At 40.0% G+C, this 16929-nt stretch overlaps 1 protein-coding gene across 1 annotated transcript in view; it reads right to left on the reverse strand.

The window, feature by feature from the left end:
• Positions 1-1887: 1887 nt before the first annotated feature.
• Positions 1888-16929, reverse strand: part of LOC106092568 (venom dipeptidyl peptidase 4) — a 44088-nt gene continuing 29046 nt past the window's right edge. The window contains exons 2-6 of the mRNA XM_013259452.2: positions 8477-8571; positions 8272-8402; positions 7418-8203; positions 2407-3355; positions 1888-2342 (exon numbers count right to left, since the gene is read on the reverse strand). Coding sequence (XP_013114906.1) covers positions 2229-2342; positions 2407-3355; positions 7418-8203; positions 8272-8402; positions 8477-8571 — 2075 coding nt within the window. The 3' untranslated portion in view covers positions 1888-2228. The remainder of the gene's footprint in view (positions 2343-2406; positions 3356-7417; positions 8204-8271; positions 8403-8476; positions 8572-16929) is intronic.

A 16929-nucleotide genomic window follows, 5' to 3' on the forward strand; every position in this document is an offset into this window, starting at 1 on the left:
GAATAGGCTTTATAATTTATTTATAACGGAAGGGGGAGGACCCTCCTCCGTTACCCCAAAAACACCACCCAAAATCAAAAGTGGACCGATAAGGACAATATGGGTATCAAATGAAAAGTATGCGGGAGTAGATAACGAATCAGGCATACAAATTCATGTCGATGTATAGGGGTTCACCCCACCCCCACAAAAACGCTTAAAATGGGCACATTATCCAATCACGGATATATGGGACTCGGTTTGTTTGTTCCATATAGACTGAAAAACGGCAGAACCGATTTTCTCCAAATTTTCGCATATTGTGTAGTTTAGTCTGGAAGGAAACATAGGCTTTTTCGGTATCGAAAGGAGAACGGACCCTCCCCCTTATGCCAAAAACACAACCCAAAATCACAAGTGGACTGATCGAGACAATATAGGTATCAAAAGAAAGGTATTGGAGAGTAGAATACGAATATGGTATTAAAATATGAGTCTAAGTACCTATCGCGCCTCCCCAACCCCAAAACTCCCCCAAATAGACATATTGGACCTTCATTTCAATATGGGGCTCAAACGAAAGGTATTCGGGAGTAGATTTCGAATCTGGCATACAAAATCAGATCAATGTATAGGAGGTCAAGCCACCCCTCAAAAACGCCATTAGACCCATTATGACTATATGATACTTGGCTGAAACGATTTTCTTAAAATTTTCATAGATTGTGTACGTTTGTCTGGAAGAAAACATAGGCTATATAATTTTTAGATATTGGGTGAAGGCGGACCCTCCCCCTTACCCCAAAACACCACCCATATCCGAAAGTGCTCCGATGGGCACAACAAAGGTATCAAATAAAAAGTATTGGAGACCAGAAATCGAATATGGTATTAAAATTTGGGTCCAAGTACCCAGCGGTCCATAACCTGACATACCTGTCATATATACCGATCTTGGGTCTTGACTTCTTGAGCCTCTAGAGGGCGCAATTCCTATCCGATTTAAATAATTTTGTGCACAAAGTATTTTGTTATGATATCCAACAACTGCGCCAAGTATGGTTCGAATCGGTTCATAATCTGATATAGCTGTAATATAAACCGATCTGAGGACTTGACTTCTTGTGCTTCTAGAGGGCGCAATTCCTATCCGATTTGGTTGAAATTGTGCATGACGCATTGTATTCTTAATTTCAACAACTGTGTCAAATAAGGTTCAAATCAGTTCATAACCTGATATAGCTGCCATATAAACCGATCTGGGATCTTGACTTCTTGAGCCTCTAAAGGTCGCAATTATTATCCGATTTGTCTGAAATTTTGTACGACGGATTGTCTCATGACCATCAACTTACGTGTTTGTTATAGTCTAAATCGATCTATAGCCTGATACAGCTCCCATATAAATTGATCTCTCTATTTTACTTCTTGAGCCCCCAAAGGGCGCAATTCTTATTGGAATTGGCTAACATTTTACACAGGTCTCCAACATATAATTTAATTGTGGTCCAAACCGGACCATATCTTGATATCGCTCTAATAGCACAGTAAATCTTTTCTTATATCCTTTTTTGCCTAAGAAGAGATGCCGGGAAAAGAACTCGACAAATGCGATCCATGGTGGAGGGTATATAAGATTCGGCCCGCTCAAACTTAGCACGCTTTTACTTGTTTTTGGCTTATTTTGGTCCTCAGGGAACAAATTCCCTAGAGGTGGGCGTTTTATTTCATCTTCGCCAAGAAACCAACCTTAATAAAAATCGAGCAACATATCAACTCACCTATCTGCCTCCCATTAGAAGATTGGCAACTTGGATACCATTTTAATTTGATGGTAGAATAATCGCCACGTATTCTCCAGTACAATACTGCTCCGAAATAAAGCCAACAAAATGAAAGCCATCTCTGTTTTAATGCTAATAAATTCAGTTATATTTTTTAATACCAAAAACTAATTTCTTAAAACTTATATCAACAAGTTCTAAGTGCTATTTATAACAAAATACTTTTAAGGAAAAAAATACTAATATATTATGGGACCTTTACACGTAAGTATCACATACCATAAAGAATTCTAATCAACTCAAATAATTAAAAAAAAAATCTTTTCAATAAAAAACTCAGTCAAATATTTTCAAAAAATTTAAATTTTTCATAAAACCTTTGACGATTGATCTACAAGTGCATAGGTCCCATTCATAAGGGCAAGTAAGTGGTTTAAAGCCGCCATTAACTAACTACCCGCAAAATTATTCATCATCCTCGGGAACATCCAAATTCAAGCAGTTAATCCAAAAATGATCCATGGTATGATAGAGATGAGGTAGAAAATTTCCAATGGAATGATTCTCATCAGGATAGGTCTGAAAGCAATAAAACAAAAAGGTGAATAAAGGAATGTCAACATCTATTGAATTGAGCACTTACCATCTCCTCAAACAGAATATCATGGGCCTGCAACACCTTGGCCAACATCAATGACTGCTGGTAGTGCACATTATCATCACCCGAGCCATGTATTAACATAAAATCATGATTACGGAAATTCTCCACCTCCTCCAAAACGCTGGTTCTCAAATATTTCTCCAGATTATCCTCATTCGTAGGCAAACCCATATAACGTTCCGTATATATGGTGTCATAGTACAGCCATGAGGTTACCGGTGCCACTGATATGCCACACTGGAATACACGATCATTATCTTGGGCCAAGGTGCGGGCGGTCATATAGCCGCCATAACTCCAACCCCATATGCCACAACGCTCGCGATCCACATAGGATAAGTTATCCTGCAGATATTTGGTGACAGCTATCTGATCGACAACCTCAAATTCACCCAAATGATTGTTCACAGAGAATAGGAAATCTTTGCCTTTGTTTCCAGTGCCGCGGCCATCGATCATAGCATAAATAACCTCACGATTGGTGGTCATATAACCCTCAAAGCCCACATTGAAGCCATTAGTAACTCTCACCGAATTGGGTCCACCATAGACCACCACAATCATGGGATATTTTTTGTTGACATCCAAATTGGGTGGCAGCATTAACTTGGCGAATCCCGTGAAACCACCATCCAAACTAACATTCATATATTGTATAACTGGTCTAAGTCTAGTATCCAAAAATTCTCGGAACGGAGCATTCAATTCCCAATCTTTGATGGGCTGATTAGTTTTGGTCTCAATAACTTTGGTATAGCTGGGATTGGGACCACTGCAGACCACAGTGTAGTAGGAGAATCCCTTACTAAAGACTGCTCCAGCTGATTTACAAGCATCGCCATCGACATCCTTCAAATCGCAAGTAAGGCAATCGTCATTACTGAACACATGATAGATGGAGGGATCATTCTTCAAAGTGGCCTGATAGAAACTAGAATGGAAGAAATAGACATATAAGGTTTGCTAGTTGGAAAATCTTTAATTATTAGACTAGAAACCTAATAAAAACCAAAAATTTTAATCCGGTTAAGACGCTTCTAAAGACTAGACCTATGCTGGGAGAAAGCGCTAGCGATCGAGCGATACAGGTACCTAATGGTAAAGGTTTGTAATCAGAACTACGAGTGGCTATCCTTGACCGCAACGATCCTAAAGGCCAATTATCCATGTAAATATAGTTGTAAATTGATGAGAGTATCCTGCAAGCCCTACATAAAAGGGGAGAACAAGTCCTTTTTGGAAGTCAATTGGCCCAAATGGCAGAGAGGTGTAAAGAAGATTAATGCCGCGATAAAAATAATAATGACTTTGCCACGTTCTATAAAATTCCCCTGAACGACATTGCAAGTAGCAATAGGTATACTTTTAGAATACTTTCGCTCAGGAAAGGGTAGTTTTAGTACCCTTTCACTCGGGAAAGGGCAGTTTTAGTGCCATTTTTCTCAGGATAGGGTAGTTTTAGTACCCTTTCTCTCGGGAAAGTGTACTTTTAGTACCCTTTCTCTTTTCTTGGGGTGTACTTTTAGTACATTTTTCCTTTCCCCCGGGAAAGGGTAGTTTTAGAATTCTTTACTTTGGAAAGAGTAGTTTTGGTACACTTTACATCGGGAAAGTACCCTTTACATCCCTCAGGAAAGGGTAGTTTTAGTACCCTTTCCCTTGGGAAATGGAGGATTTATTGTCCTTTCCTTTGGGAAAGGGTAATTTTAGTACCCCTTTCCTTGGGAAAGGGTAGTTTTAGTACCATATCTCTTGAGAAAGGGTAGTTCTAGTACCCTTTCCCTTGGAAAAGGGTAGTTTTAGTACCCTTTTCCCTTTTTTTAGGAAAGGGTATTTTTAGTACCCTTTTCCTTGCGAAAGGGTAGTTTTAGTACCCTTTTCCTTGGGAAAGGGTAGTATTAGTACACTTTCCTTGGGGAAGGATAGTTTAAGAACCCTTTCCTTCGGGAGAGGATAGCTTAAGAACCCTTTCCCTCGAGAAAGGGTAGTTTTAGTAACCTTTGCCTCATGAAAGCTTTAATCCCCTTTCTCTTGAGAATTGCTAGTTTTAGCAACCTTTCCTTCGGGAAAGTGTAGTTTTACTACCCTTTCCCTTGAGAAACGATAGTTTAGTACACTTTCCTCGAAAAACGGTAGTTTTAGTACACTTTACAAGGTAGTTTTAGTACCGTTTCCTTTGGGAAAGGGTAGATTTCCTTCCTTCGTAAGAGGGTAGTTTTAGTACCCTTTCCCTCCGGAAATGCTAGCTTTAGTATCCTTTCCCTCCCGAAAAGATAGTTTAAGTACCCGTTCCCTTGGAAACAGATAGTTTAAGTACATTTTTTCGGAAAGGGCTAGTTTTAGTTCCCTTTTTCTCGGAAGAAGAAAGTTTTAGTATCAGTTCCCTTGGGAAATGGTTGTTTTAGTACCCTTTCCCTTTGGAAAAGGGTAGTTTGAGTACCATTTTCCTTGAGAAAGGGTGGTTTTAGTGCTCTTTTTCTTGGGGGAAGGATGGTTTCAGAAAGCTTTCCCGCGGGAAAGGATAGCTTAAGAACCCTTTCCCTTGAGGAAGGGTAGTTTTAGTACCCATTACCTCGGGAAAGCGTAGTTTAAGTGCCCTTTACCTCGGGAAAGCGTAGTTTTAGTACTCTTATCTCGAGAAAGGGTAGTTTTAGTAACCTTTACCTCGAGAATGGATAGTTTTGGTACCTTTTACCTCGGGAAAGGTTAGTTTTATTACCCTTTTCCTCGGAAAAGAGTAATTTTTGTACCCTTTCCTTGGAGAAAGGCTAGCTTTAGTAGTTTTAGTACCCATTCCCTCGGGAAAAGATAGTTTTAGTACACTTTCTCGGAAAAGTTAGTACCCTTTCTCTCTGAAAAAGATAGTTTTAGCATCATTTCTCTCGGGAAAGAGTAGTTTTAGTACCCTTTTCCTGTAGAATAATTTTAATACCCTTTCCTTCGAAAATGGATAGTTGTAATACCCTTTCCATCGGGAAAGGATATTTTTAGTACCCTTCCCTCGAGAAAGGCTAGCTTTAGTATCCTTTTACTTTAGGAAGGGTAGTTTTAATACCCTTTACCTCATTAAAGGGTAGATAGAACGCTTTCCCTTGGGAAAGGGTCGATTTTTTGACATTTCCCTCGAGAAACATTAGTTTTAGTACCCTTTCCCTCGAGAAAGAATAGTTTTAGTACCCTCTTCCTTGAGAATCGGTAGTTTTAGTACACTTTCCTCGGAAAAGGGTAGTTTTAGTACAATTTCCTAGGGAAAGGGTGGCTTTAGTGCCCTTTTCCTAGGGAAAGGGTAGCTTTAGTACTCATTCCCTTGGCAAACTGTTGTTTTAGTACTCTTTCCTCGGAAAAGGGTAATTTTAGTACCCTTTCTATTAGAAATAGAAAGTGGAAATATCATTTCCCTCGGAAAATGGTTGTTTTAGTACTCTTTCCCTCGGGAAAAAGTAGTTTTAGTACCCTTTCTCTCTGGAAAGTGTAGCTTTAGTATCCTTTCCCTAGGGAAAGAATAGTTTTAATACCCTTTTCCTCGGGAGAGGATAGTTTTAGCACCCTTTCCCTCGAGAATGAATAGTTTAAGTACCCTTTCCTTCAGGAAAGAATAGTTTTAGTACCCTTTCCTTCAGAAAAGGATAGTTGTAGTACCCTTTCCCTCGGGAATGAATTTTGGTAGTTTTAGTTTTAGTACCCTTTTCCTTCCTTAGGAAACGGTAATTTTGTACACTTTCTTGGGAATAGGGTAGTTTTTGTATACTCTTCTCGAAAAAGGGTAGTCTTAGAACACTTTCCTCGAAAAACGGTAGTTTTAGTACCCTTTCCTTGGGAAAGTTTTACTACTCTTTCCCTTGGTTTCCAAAGTTTCCATTGGGAGAGGGTAGTTGGAGTATCCTTTTCCTTAGGGAATGGTAATTTGAGTGTCTTTTTTCTTGGAGAAGGGTAGTTTGAGTACCATTTATCTTAGGAAGAGGTATTTTTAGTACCCTTTTACATTAGGAAGAATAGTTTTAAGTACACCTTGCCTTAGGGAAAGATATTTTGAGTACCATTTGCCTTAGAAAAGGATAGTTTGAGTACCCTTTGCCTTACGGAAGGGCAATTTTAACAATCTATGCCTTAGGGAAGGATATATTGAGTATCCCTTCCCTTACGGAAGGGTAGTTTAAATCCTTTTAAAGTTTCGCTTTTCTCTTGGAAATACAATGCACCCAATCTGAAGTCACTTTGCAATTAGCAAAGGATTCAAAATCGAGGGAGCCTAGACCTCGATATACGAAAATTTTCTGTAAAATGAAAAGCTCCATCTTTTTTTATGATCGATAAGAATTGGGTTATAAACCTTACGATATTTTTAAGAATCTACACGGCTATTGTGAGACCGGAGCTGCAATACGTATAGTGCAAAGTTGTCGATAGCAAGACCCTTACTGGGGTACTCAAGAAGATCCAAAACTGGGCTGCATAGGAATCACGTGAGGTACAGATTTAGTAACGATCCCAAATATACAGCCCATTGAGGTATAGGTTCGGCACAGTGTCGTCAAGTTTCTGCTTAACCTGAAATAACTAAGGGTTCTTTTCGGGAGTATATAGGTGCGGGGGTAAAGGTCTCAGAATACCTTGCACCCAGATCAATTAGAGTTTGAATCAAGAGGATTTCGTTTTCCGACAGGAATGTTGGGGCTGGGATACTGTGAGACCTCGGTCCTTACTGATAGGATCCACGCCGACCCACTTGATATGGGTACAACGATGAGACGGCGGAATGGTGGTATATTCCTCCAGATGGAGGTCAATGCCATAACGATAGCCGCAATTGAAGGCATCTACCTTCTTCGAAACTGAGGATTTATGAGGGCTGTTTGGCTAGGACTGATAACTTCTAGATCTTAGGGCGGTTTGTGTGATTTGTTTGCAGAGTTGCATTTATAACGCGTTTTTAGTGTGCGCGTCTGGTATGTAACTCCACCTTAAGAGTGTCTCCTTCAAATTTTTTACTTACACTTTATCATTGACCTCATCATAGCCATATAACCGTAGCACTGTGAAATTTCCTCGCTTGGTAGCCGAATTTTCTCCTGTAGCCAAGTTCAATTTCCACACTTGATACCAATTATCAATCCAATAGGTAAACAAACAGTTATCGCTTTGTTTCAAACATTGTGGGTTACCCATCGAGACCCATCCTTTGGGTTCTTCGAGCCTCTTAACTTCCCGACAATCTCCACTCACAGTGCACAATTGTAAGGAGGCAATATTCTGGCGGCGATTCAACCAAGTGATCAACAGCTTCTGATCACGAGTCCAGGCTACATTTTGCAAAATATGATCATTGGTAACAATGCCAATGGGGGCTGTTATAGTGACATAGGTAGGATTTAAACTCAAATCGAAAATTCTTAGAGCCACCACTGGATTGTTGGTACCCGGTTTGGGATATTTCAAATCAACCTCTTTGGGATATTGATATTCGGGATTTTCAGCTTCACCATAGAGGAAATATTTGAAAGTCTCCACAGCAGTATCATTAAAGACACCCACAGCCAGGCGACTACCATCAGGAGACCACCACATGGCGCTGCCACTGCTCAAGACCTCTTCTTCATAAACCCAATCGGGTATGCCATTATAGAGTTCACCATTTATGCCATCCGAAGTGATTTGTAGTTCCACAGAGTCATCGAAGTGAATGAACACATTGTTTTTGTAGACATAGGCTAGACGATCCTTAATGGGTGACCAGGCACAATATTGCAATTTTTCGCCGCCATGAATGCTAATGGCAGTTCTGAAATATGAATACAGAGAAAAGGTTTACATATAGCTGTTGTGAATTCTTTTTCAATTTCAACTTACTTGCTGGCTATATCGAATACATCATATTTGGCAATGTAGGAATGTCTGAATATCTCCTCCACATCGAAGCGTACCAGAATTTTGGTATTATCTGGAGACAAAGTAAAAGAGCTACTGCTGCTATAGGTTTCCTGGGGAGAAAAATAAGAAAGAAAATCAGGTTTATTGTTACCAATTTTGCAATGATTTCGAAGCAGGTCATTACCAAAAACTCTGAAGTCACAAATATGCTGTCAGTACCAGTTGCCGCATTGAATTTGTGTATGGATCTATCCGCAGAGGTGTAGTAGAATTCATCATCTGTAAATAAGAAAATAAGACATAAGGGTTATAACAAAAGAATATGACGCTTCCGCATACAATTACAGCGCACTATTGCCAAAAATTAAGATATAAGGGTTTTTATGTTGGATTTTTAGATTGGTAGGAGATTTTTAGATTGGTACACCACCTCCAAAATCCACAAAACATAACTCAAAAATTCAAACCTGGAATCCCTTTTCAACTATCTAAGGTATGAAGGACCAAGAAAAAACTCTCACCATTAAAATTTCCAGTCTGACAATTCAGGCATATACAGACTTAGGATAACTCCAAACACCATGGTCAATTTCATTTAAGGAGCTACAATCATTTTAAGTTAAAGAAATTGAAAATATGATAGCGGAGCAGGAAGAAAATCTCACCATTAAAAGTTCCAGTCTGACAATTCAGGCATCTACAGAACTCCATAATGGAGAGGACTTATTGTTTGGGGAGAATCAAGATACGGAAATGGGTATTCACCCATTATTCTCTGTTTATCCGCGCAAATATGTGGCAGGATTGGAATTATTGACATCTTTAATGGCATTTCTTTTCCGTTATACGAAACGTCTACGGCATACAGGTCGCAAAATGTTGCTAGAAGCTGATCAGCCATTTGCTGATTGATGCGCCGGCATCAATCAAGGCCTCAATCTGGTGGTCAAATGACGTGTGATTGGAACCTTGTACACCCACAGAGGAGAATTGATAACAGAAGTGCTTGACTAACGCATCCCCAGCGGGTATGGCCAACCCTTCTCCAATAATGATCACGTATTGAATAAGTCTGGCTTTTATCGACGATCATATGGGAGGTATGCGGCTGTGTTTGACGAGACTCATCTTTTCTGAATAACTAATAATCATCAGTGGGGCCAATCAGCTCATTGAGGGATTAAAAGCCAGTTCTCCGTCACTTGGCGGTTCTCTGGCTTAAGCCCCTCGTATATACTATCCACATGGTTCAGAAAAATTTCTCATTTTCGGTACGAAATTCGGGAACTATTCTCTTGACCATGAACGATTAGAGAGCATTATCCTGTAGAACCCCAAGGATTGTGGGCAAGAAAAGATCTTTCGAGATACAGTAGCGCTCGGATAAGTTCCATATTCGCTCCAAAAATTCTACGACGACGCCTTCCCTCTCGAATCTCAGTTCTTATTACTGTCCTATGTTCATGAAATCGTGATCGGAAGTTTCGTTTTTTGGGGAATCTTTGGAGAGCATTGCCCTGTAGAACCTCAAGAATTGTGGGCATGAGAAGGTCTTTCAAGAATCGGTAGCACTCTGATAATTATAAAGCAATTAATAATGCAAATCTCAGCTCCCATCTCTGTATAATGTTCATAAAATCGTGATCGGAAGGTTCGTTTCTTAGGGAATCATTGGAGAGTGTTCCCTGCAGAACCCCATGGAAAGTGGGCAAGAGAAGGTCTGTCGAGATGCGATAGCACTCTGATAATTTCTCCATTCGCTCTAAAAATTATAGGAGTTCGCCTTCCTTTGCAAATCTCAGTTCCCATCTCTGTATAATGTTCATGATATCGTGATCGGAAGGTTTCTTTTTTGGGGATCATTTGAGAGCATTACCCTGCAGAACCCTAAAGAGGTGGGCAAAAGAAGGTTTTTCAAGCACTCAGATAATTTCTTCCATTAGCTCCAACAATTTTTGGTGGTCACCCCCTCGCAAATCTCAGTTCCCATCCCTGTACTATGTTTATGAAATCGTGATCGAAAGGTTCGTTTTTTAAGGAGTGTTTGAGTGTTTTGTCTTGTGGACTCCATTTACGTTAATTTGTAGTGAGTGTACCATTATGTTGGTGGAATAAGTGTGTGCCACCTCTTTCATTTGCCTTTTAACTCTGTCTCGAGATCTTGCAGCAGATTTTCTGACAAGACTCTCAACTGCTTATCTCGAATGTATTTTGCCAGTTTTTTCCAAAGATTCTCTACCATCCAACCCTCTGTGGCAATGTTTGCAGCCTGACACTGGCTCACTTGTTGTTATTACTTTTGAAAGTAGATCCACCCTAGTGATGCGGTAGATAAATGCTTGGAAGTTATTGACTTTGCATTATCGTGCGTTGGACTTAAGTCTCCCTCGGCTGCGAGATTCGGAATTAGTCCCACGTTCGAACAAATGGTGTTCGACCGTCTCCAACTTCTCCTCGTCAGCGTACACCATGAACCAGTCCGTTGTAAAGACCAGTCAGGAGAGCTATCAACATTCCGAAATTATCCTTCCTCTGCCCAAGGATAAGTGATTTACGCATAATTCTCGGCCACAGGGCCTTCGCCACCCTGTTAACCACAATCCCAACCCATGCTCCATTCGCAGAGACAAGTAGGAAGCTTTCACCCTATCAGAAGCTTGAAAAAGGGGAGTTCACTGATTCCGTTGTACGATCCATTCTTAGTCAGCACGTCGACCGCCTCGTTAGCTACCACCTCTTGATATCTAGAAACTCCAACAGATCCTGACAGCTTTACCCATGGTTCTTTGCGCTTTCTAACCAGTCTCTACCACTGCCTTATCAATGCGGCTTTAGACCTGGTAAATCCACCCCTAGACCAGATATTCTGACTGCGCCAAATTCTGGAAAAGACCCGAGAAGGCCAAATCAACACCTACCATCACTTTGTGGACTACAAAGCCGCTTTCGCCGCTGAGTTTGGTATCCTTGCAAAATTAATAAGACTCTGCAGGTTGACACTTGCTGATACGCGTTCCTCAGTAAGAATGGGAAAGTTTATCTAGGAACCATTTATTTAATAGCAAACGAGGTTTTAGTCAATTAGACACCCTATCGTGTGATCCCTTTAACATCCTGCTGGAGAAGATCATACGAAATGCAGATATGAATAGATATGGCACACTAAACACAAGAGAACACATGCTTCTCGATTATGTCAACAACATCGGCATCATAGGTTGGTCACCGGAAGTAGTCACTGCTGCCGTTGAAAGAATCGGAAGAGAGTCAGTGAAAATCCAGGCCACCTCTCGAAAGACGAAGATTACACTATACAAGACACTGATTCTACCCCTGTATAACATATGGTTCTGAAGCATGGGTACTTGTGAAAGCAGACGAGGCAGAGCTTGGAGTGTTTGAGAGAAAGATTCTTCGTAAAATGTATAGACCAGTTTGAGTTAATGGAGAATACGAATACGACGAGAATACGACGCCTAGTATGAACCACGAGCTGTATGACGACGATAGCATAGTTACACGTATCAAAATAATACTGCTGCGTCTTATTGTCAAAATGGACAAAGAAGCTCCAGTAAAGAAGTCTTTTGAAGGCAAACACGCTGGTACATGCAAACCGAGACGACCAGAAACCCGATGGATCAAGATCAAGTGTTGGGAGACACCTCGAAACTTGGTGTCAGTGATTATAAAAGGAGTGCAAAAAATCGAGGCGCCTGGAACGCTATTCTTCGTTCGTCTAGTAGAACTAATGTTCTGTCATAGCCACTTAAAACTAAAAATAGGTCGAAAATCTTTCTCCTTCGTGTGGTACGGTTACCCCACATTTGGAATAAAATGGCCTTTGTGTTCCTCCATCCCACAAGTATATACAAGCATACAAAGCCAAGCAGCCAGTCTATCGGACACGGTTTGTAATCCAGACGGTGACCTGGCGATTTGAAACATTCGAAACTTTATCGCCCAAAGGATTTTCGACTCAGACACAATTTTCCCAATAACCTCGGACAAATGCATTTCAGTGACAGCCTCTTCTGGCTCCTAGTTGTCCGTTGAAAAGATTCCCTGGAAATGTGTATCAACGAGTAGTTCTAGTGTTCCTTCACTAGACATTGCCTACACATTCTATGACTTCTGTATATAGCGCACCATTATAGGTCTCGAGAATAGAATCTTCCTTAGCCTAGAGGCTTAGGATGTATCCTATGCGGAGTTGCAGAGTTCCACACAGGAACATAGTCTTTACATAATTCCAAATACTGTCTTTAATCAATTTAAATTAAGGAGCTACATCCATTTTAAGTTAATCAATGAGAAACTCCAAATTCACATAATATATATACCCTCCATCATTGGAGCAGGTTATACTAACTTCGTCATTCCATTTGTGACATCTCGAAATATTCGTCTACGACTCCCTTGAATCGATCTAGCCATGTCCGTCCGTCTGTCGTTGGTAATCACGCTAACTTTTGGAGTAATAATGCTAGGACCTTAAAATACTTCCTATAAGTGTTGGTCGGTTGGGATTGTAAGCGGGTCATATAGGTTCATATTTAGAAATAAACCGATTATACTTCATGATCCTCTAGATGAAGCAATTATTATCCGATTTGGCTGAAATTTGGCACAATCACTGTTTCTATTACCTCTAATACACATACGAAATATGGTCTGAATCGATGCAGAACTGATATAGCTCCCATATAAACCAATGGCATAATTTTTATCCGATTTGGCTAAAATTTTGTTTCCAAGACCTCTAACATACATTCTTCCAGAACCTCATAAAGCTCCCATAGACACCAATCTCCCGACTTTATTTCTTGAGGTCTGGAGGGCGTAATTCTTACCCGATTTGCCTAAAATTTTGCACAGTCACTATGAGCTCTAACTTACGTGCCAAATATGGTCTGAATCGGTCGGTAACCTAGTATAGCTCCCATATAAACCGATCTCCTTAATTTATTTCTTGACCCTCTAGAAGGCATTATTCTTATCCGATTTGGCTGTTGGGTTTGGTTAGGTTTAAGTGGTAGTCTGCCATCAGACTTACTTGGACGTTTTCGTCCATTGCGGTACCACAGGAACAGAAGAAGGAATATTCGTTCTAGTTCCTACCGTTGAACCATCCAGATTACTTTAAAAAGCCTAACAACTTGCGAATGTTTACATCCGCTAAATCAGACAGGTTCTCAAAGAAATGAGAACCTAAAGTGGAACTTCTTCTGACTGCTAGTGCGGGACATACACAGGTGTTCTATAGTCTCTTCTTCTTCGATGTTCTCACAGCTTCTGCAAAAGTCGTTGCTGGTAAACTTCAGTCTGTCAGCATGTTTTCCGATTAGACAGTGACCTGTCATGACCGACACAATGACTGAGACGTCTGTTCTAGCCAATCACAGCAAAGCAGTAGACCTCTTCAAGTCTAAAATAGGCCGCATAGTTTTGGAATGCTCAAAGCCCCTTTTTGTGACCATTTATCATTCGTTGTCCATCGAGCCTGGTCCTGAAAACTTAGCTTGCATGTTATTAGAGGCATAAGAGGGTAAGGTAGTTCCTAGTCTCGCAAGCGGTCCTGGAATAGCTCTTTGGCCCGGCACCCAGAACAGGTGAATTTTGAACTGTTAAGCCAACTTATTGAGAGATCTGCGACAGTCGAGGGCGGTTTTTGTGTTCAAAAATACGTTCTCCAGAGATTTTATGGCTGCCTGGCTGTCTGAGAAGATATTTATCCCAATCGTTTTTATGACATTCTCATTCGATTTGGTTGAAATTTTGCACATTGCCATCTACTCTAATTTGGTCCGAATTTGTTCATAACCTGGCATAGCTCCAATAGCATAGAAATTCTTATCCATTATGTTGGGTTGCCTATAAAGATATGTCGGGCAAAGAACTTGGCAAATGTAATCCATGGTGGAGGAGGGTATATACGATTCCGTCCGCCCGAACTTAGCACGTTTTTAGTTGTTTTATTGAAAAAGTTCTACTATTTCTTTACTTTCGGTAAATCTATCATCGGGATCTTGCCAAAATCCAGGGGTTGCTATAAACGTGCCCTAAAACCATCCTCCTATTATGTCCCTCTATCCCCCTCGAGGTCATGACCGTTACTTTCCCTTTACTGTTATAACGAACATGGAAAATCCTTAAAAAAATTTTCCTGTTTATTTTATGAACATTTTCACTTCAAGCTCATAATTCGAAGGTAGATGAGTTGTTCTTGGCTCTATACATAGTTTGCTTAAAACTTGTTTAGCATAAAATAATCACTGCGAGAAGTGATTTACCTTAACGTCATCTTTTGTATGCACAAGTTAGGAAGTTGTTTCATTCGTTTGCTGTTAGCTGTCAACAATTCGAATTATTTTAGTGAAATTTCATTAAGCTCTGATTACAGAACAATTTGGAAACACACCAAGATCACAAAAAATCACCAAAAGGTAAAAAACATCCTCTCCAACAGCAGTGGCAATAAACCCATTAAATTTGTCAACAAAACTAATTTGTTGCTCATAACTGTCCAAATAAGGTAAAAATATGGAGTGGGCGTAAAAGACTCAAGTGCAAGTGGACAAAGAAATTAAAAGTTTATTGCTTATATAGGATTTGTCATCTTTGTCAGCAAAGATTGAGAACTTTGTTATATGAAATTACAAAAAAAGTTTATATAGGGTGATTTTTTAAGAGCTATAGGAAAGTTTTTCAAATGAAAAAACACATAATTCGAAGATTATTTCATGCAAATGTTGTCCGTGAATGCGCCTCAAATGGTCCATCCGTTTAGTCCAATTTTGGCATACATTTTCCAACATTTCGGCTGGGATCTCACGAATAAATGCTTCAATGTTGTCTTTCAATGCGTCAATTGAAGCGGGCTTGTCTCTATACACATGAGCTTCAACATAGCCCCACAAAAAATAGTCTAAAGGCGTTAAATCGCACGATCTATTCGGTCAATTGACCGGTCCCAAATGTGAAATAAGATGTTCACCCAACTCGCCTCGCAATAAGTCCATTGTTGAGCGTGCTGCGAGGCATGTGACGCCGTCTTGTTAAAACCACATGTCATGCAAGACAAGCTCTTGCATTTTAGGCATCTCACGGTCACGCTCAACTTTCCCAGTTACGTTACTGTTCGCATAATTTTTGAAGAAGTACGGTCCAATGATGCCACCAGCCCTTAAACCGCACCAAACTGTGACTTATGCTGGATGCATTGGTAGCTCTCGTAATACTTCTGGCTTATGTTCACTACAAAATCGACAATTCTGCTTATTTACGTAACCATTGAGCCAAAAATGAGCTTCGTCGCTGAACACAATTTTTCGATAAAAAAGTGAATCTTCGGCTAACTTTCCAAGAGCTCTTTCACCAAAAATTCTTCGTTGCGGTACATCGTTCGGCTTCAATTCTTGCACCAGCTTTATTTTAAAAGGCTTCACAACTAAATCCTTCCGCAAAACTTTCCACGTTGTAGAACGGCGACGAATTGATAACTGATGGTCATCATTAACCCAGGCCGATACAGATGCGATATTTTCTTCAGTTCGCACTCTAAGTAAGAGTGTTGGTGGTTTAATGTTCAACAATGTAAGTTTTTTTTCATATTCTTCCTATTGAATCTTTCCTTCAAAGTTCAGAAGATCTTGAGCAAGGGCGTTGGGGTGAGACCCCAATTTATTTGTGTAGTATTGAGTGCAAATGGTGATTTCCTTCTTTACCGGTTTGACGTTTAAATCTTTATGATTATTAGCGTTCCTGACATACCAAGGGGCTCCGACCATGCTTCGTAAAATGACAGATTGTCTTCTTTGTAGTTTGTTGATATTTGTGGCACATGCTGTAGCCCTGAGCTGAATGCCATAAGTCCATATTGGTTTAATTATGCTTTTATATAGCAAAACTTTGTTTTCAAGTTGAAGATTTGAATGGTCAACAATGAGCCAAAGTAGTTGGCTTGTTTTAAGGTTTTTTTGGATTAACATTGCATTTATATAATCAGTCCAAGTTAGGCGTCTATCTAAATGCTTTCCCAGATACGTTACTTTATCTTTTTGGGGTATCGTAGAGTTGAATATTTCTATTGTGTGGCAAGATTCTCTATTAAGAGTAAAAGTTATATGGGAGCCGTTGCTAGAGTTCACTACAATTCTCCATTTCCGGAGTCATTGTTTTAGCTCTCGGACGTGTATTTGGAACTCATTAGACGCATTTATCAGATAAAGATGAATGCTCATAAAAGCAGTATCACCTGCAAAAGTCGACGTGACCGTTGTTGGTAGTAGGCATGTCTGCAGTATATAAAATGTATAGAATAAGTCTCAACAAGCTTCCTTATGATCCTTAACTGATCTACTTCACCTTAACTGACCTATTTGAAAGATAACACGCTAACAACTTATGAGTATTGGCTGGTAACAATCTATGTACTTTGTAGATTAGTCCTTAATGCCACACCTTGTCGAATGCTTGGAAGATGTCTATGAACAACACTGCAACATATGCTTTTCTTTTTTTCTTCTTTAGAAGTTGCTATACGGTGCACTTGCTCTGCGGTGCTATGGCTCTCCCGAAAACTGAACTTGTTGCCGGTAAACTGTTGACTTATGGGTCTTTAGGACTTAATTTGTG

The sequence above is a fragment of the Stomoxys calcitrans genome, chromosome 3, assembly GCF_963082655.1.
Source record: "Stomoxys calcitrans chromosome 3, idStoCalc2.1, whole genome shotgun sequence".
In the NCBI taxonomy this organism is placed as follows: Eukaryota; Metazoa; Arthropoda; class Insecta; order Diptera; family Muscidae; genus Stomoxys; species Stomoxys calcitrans.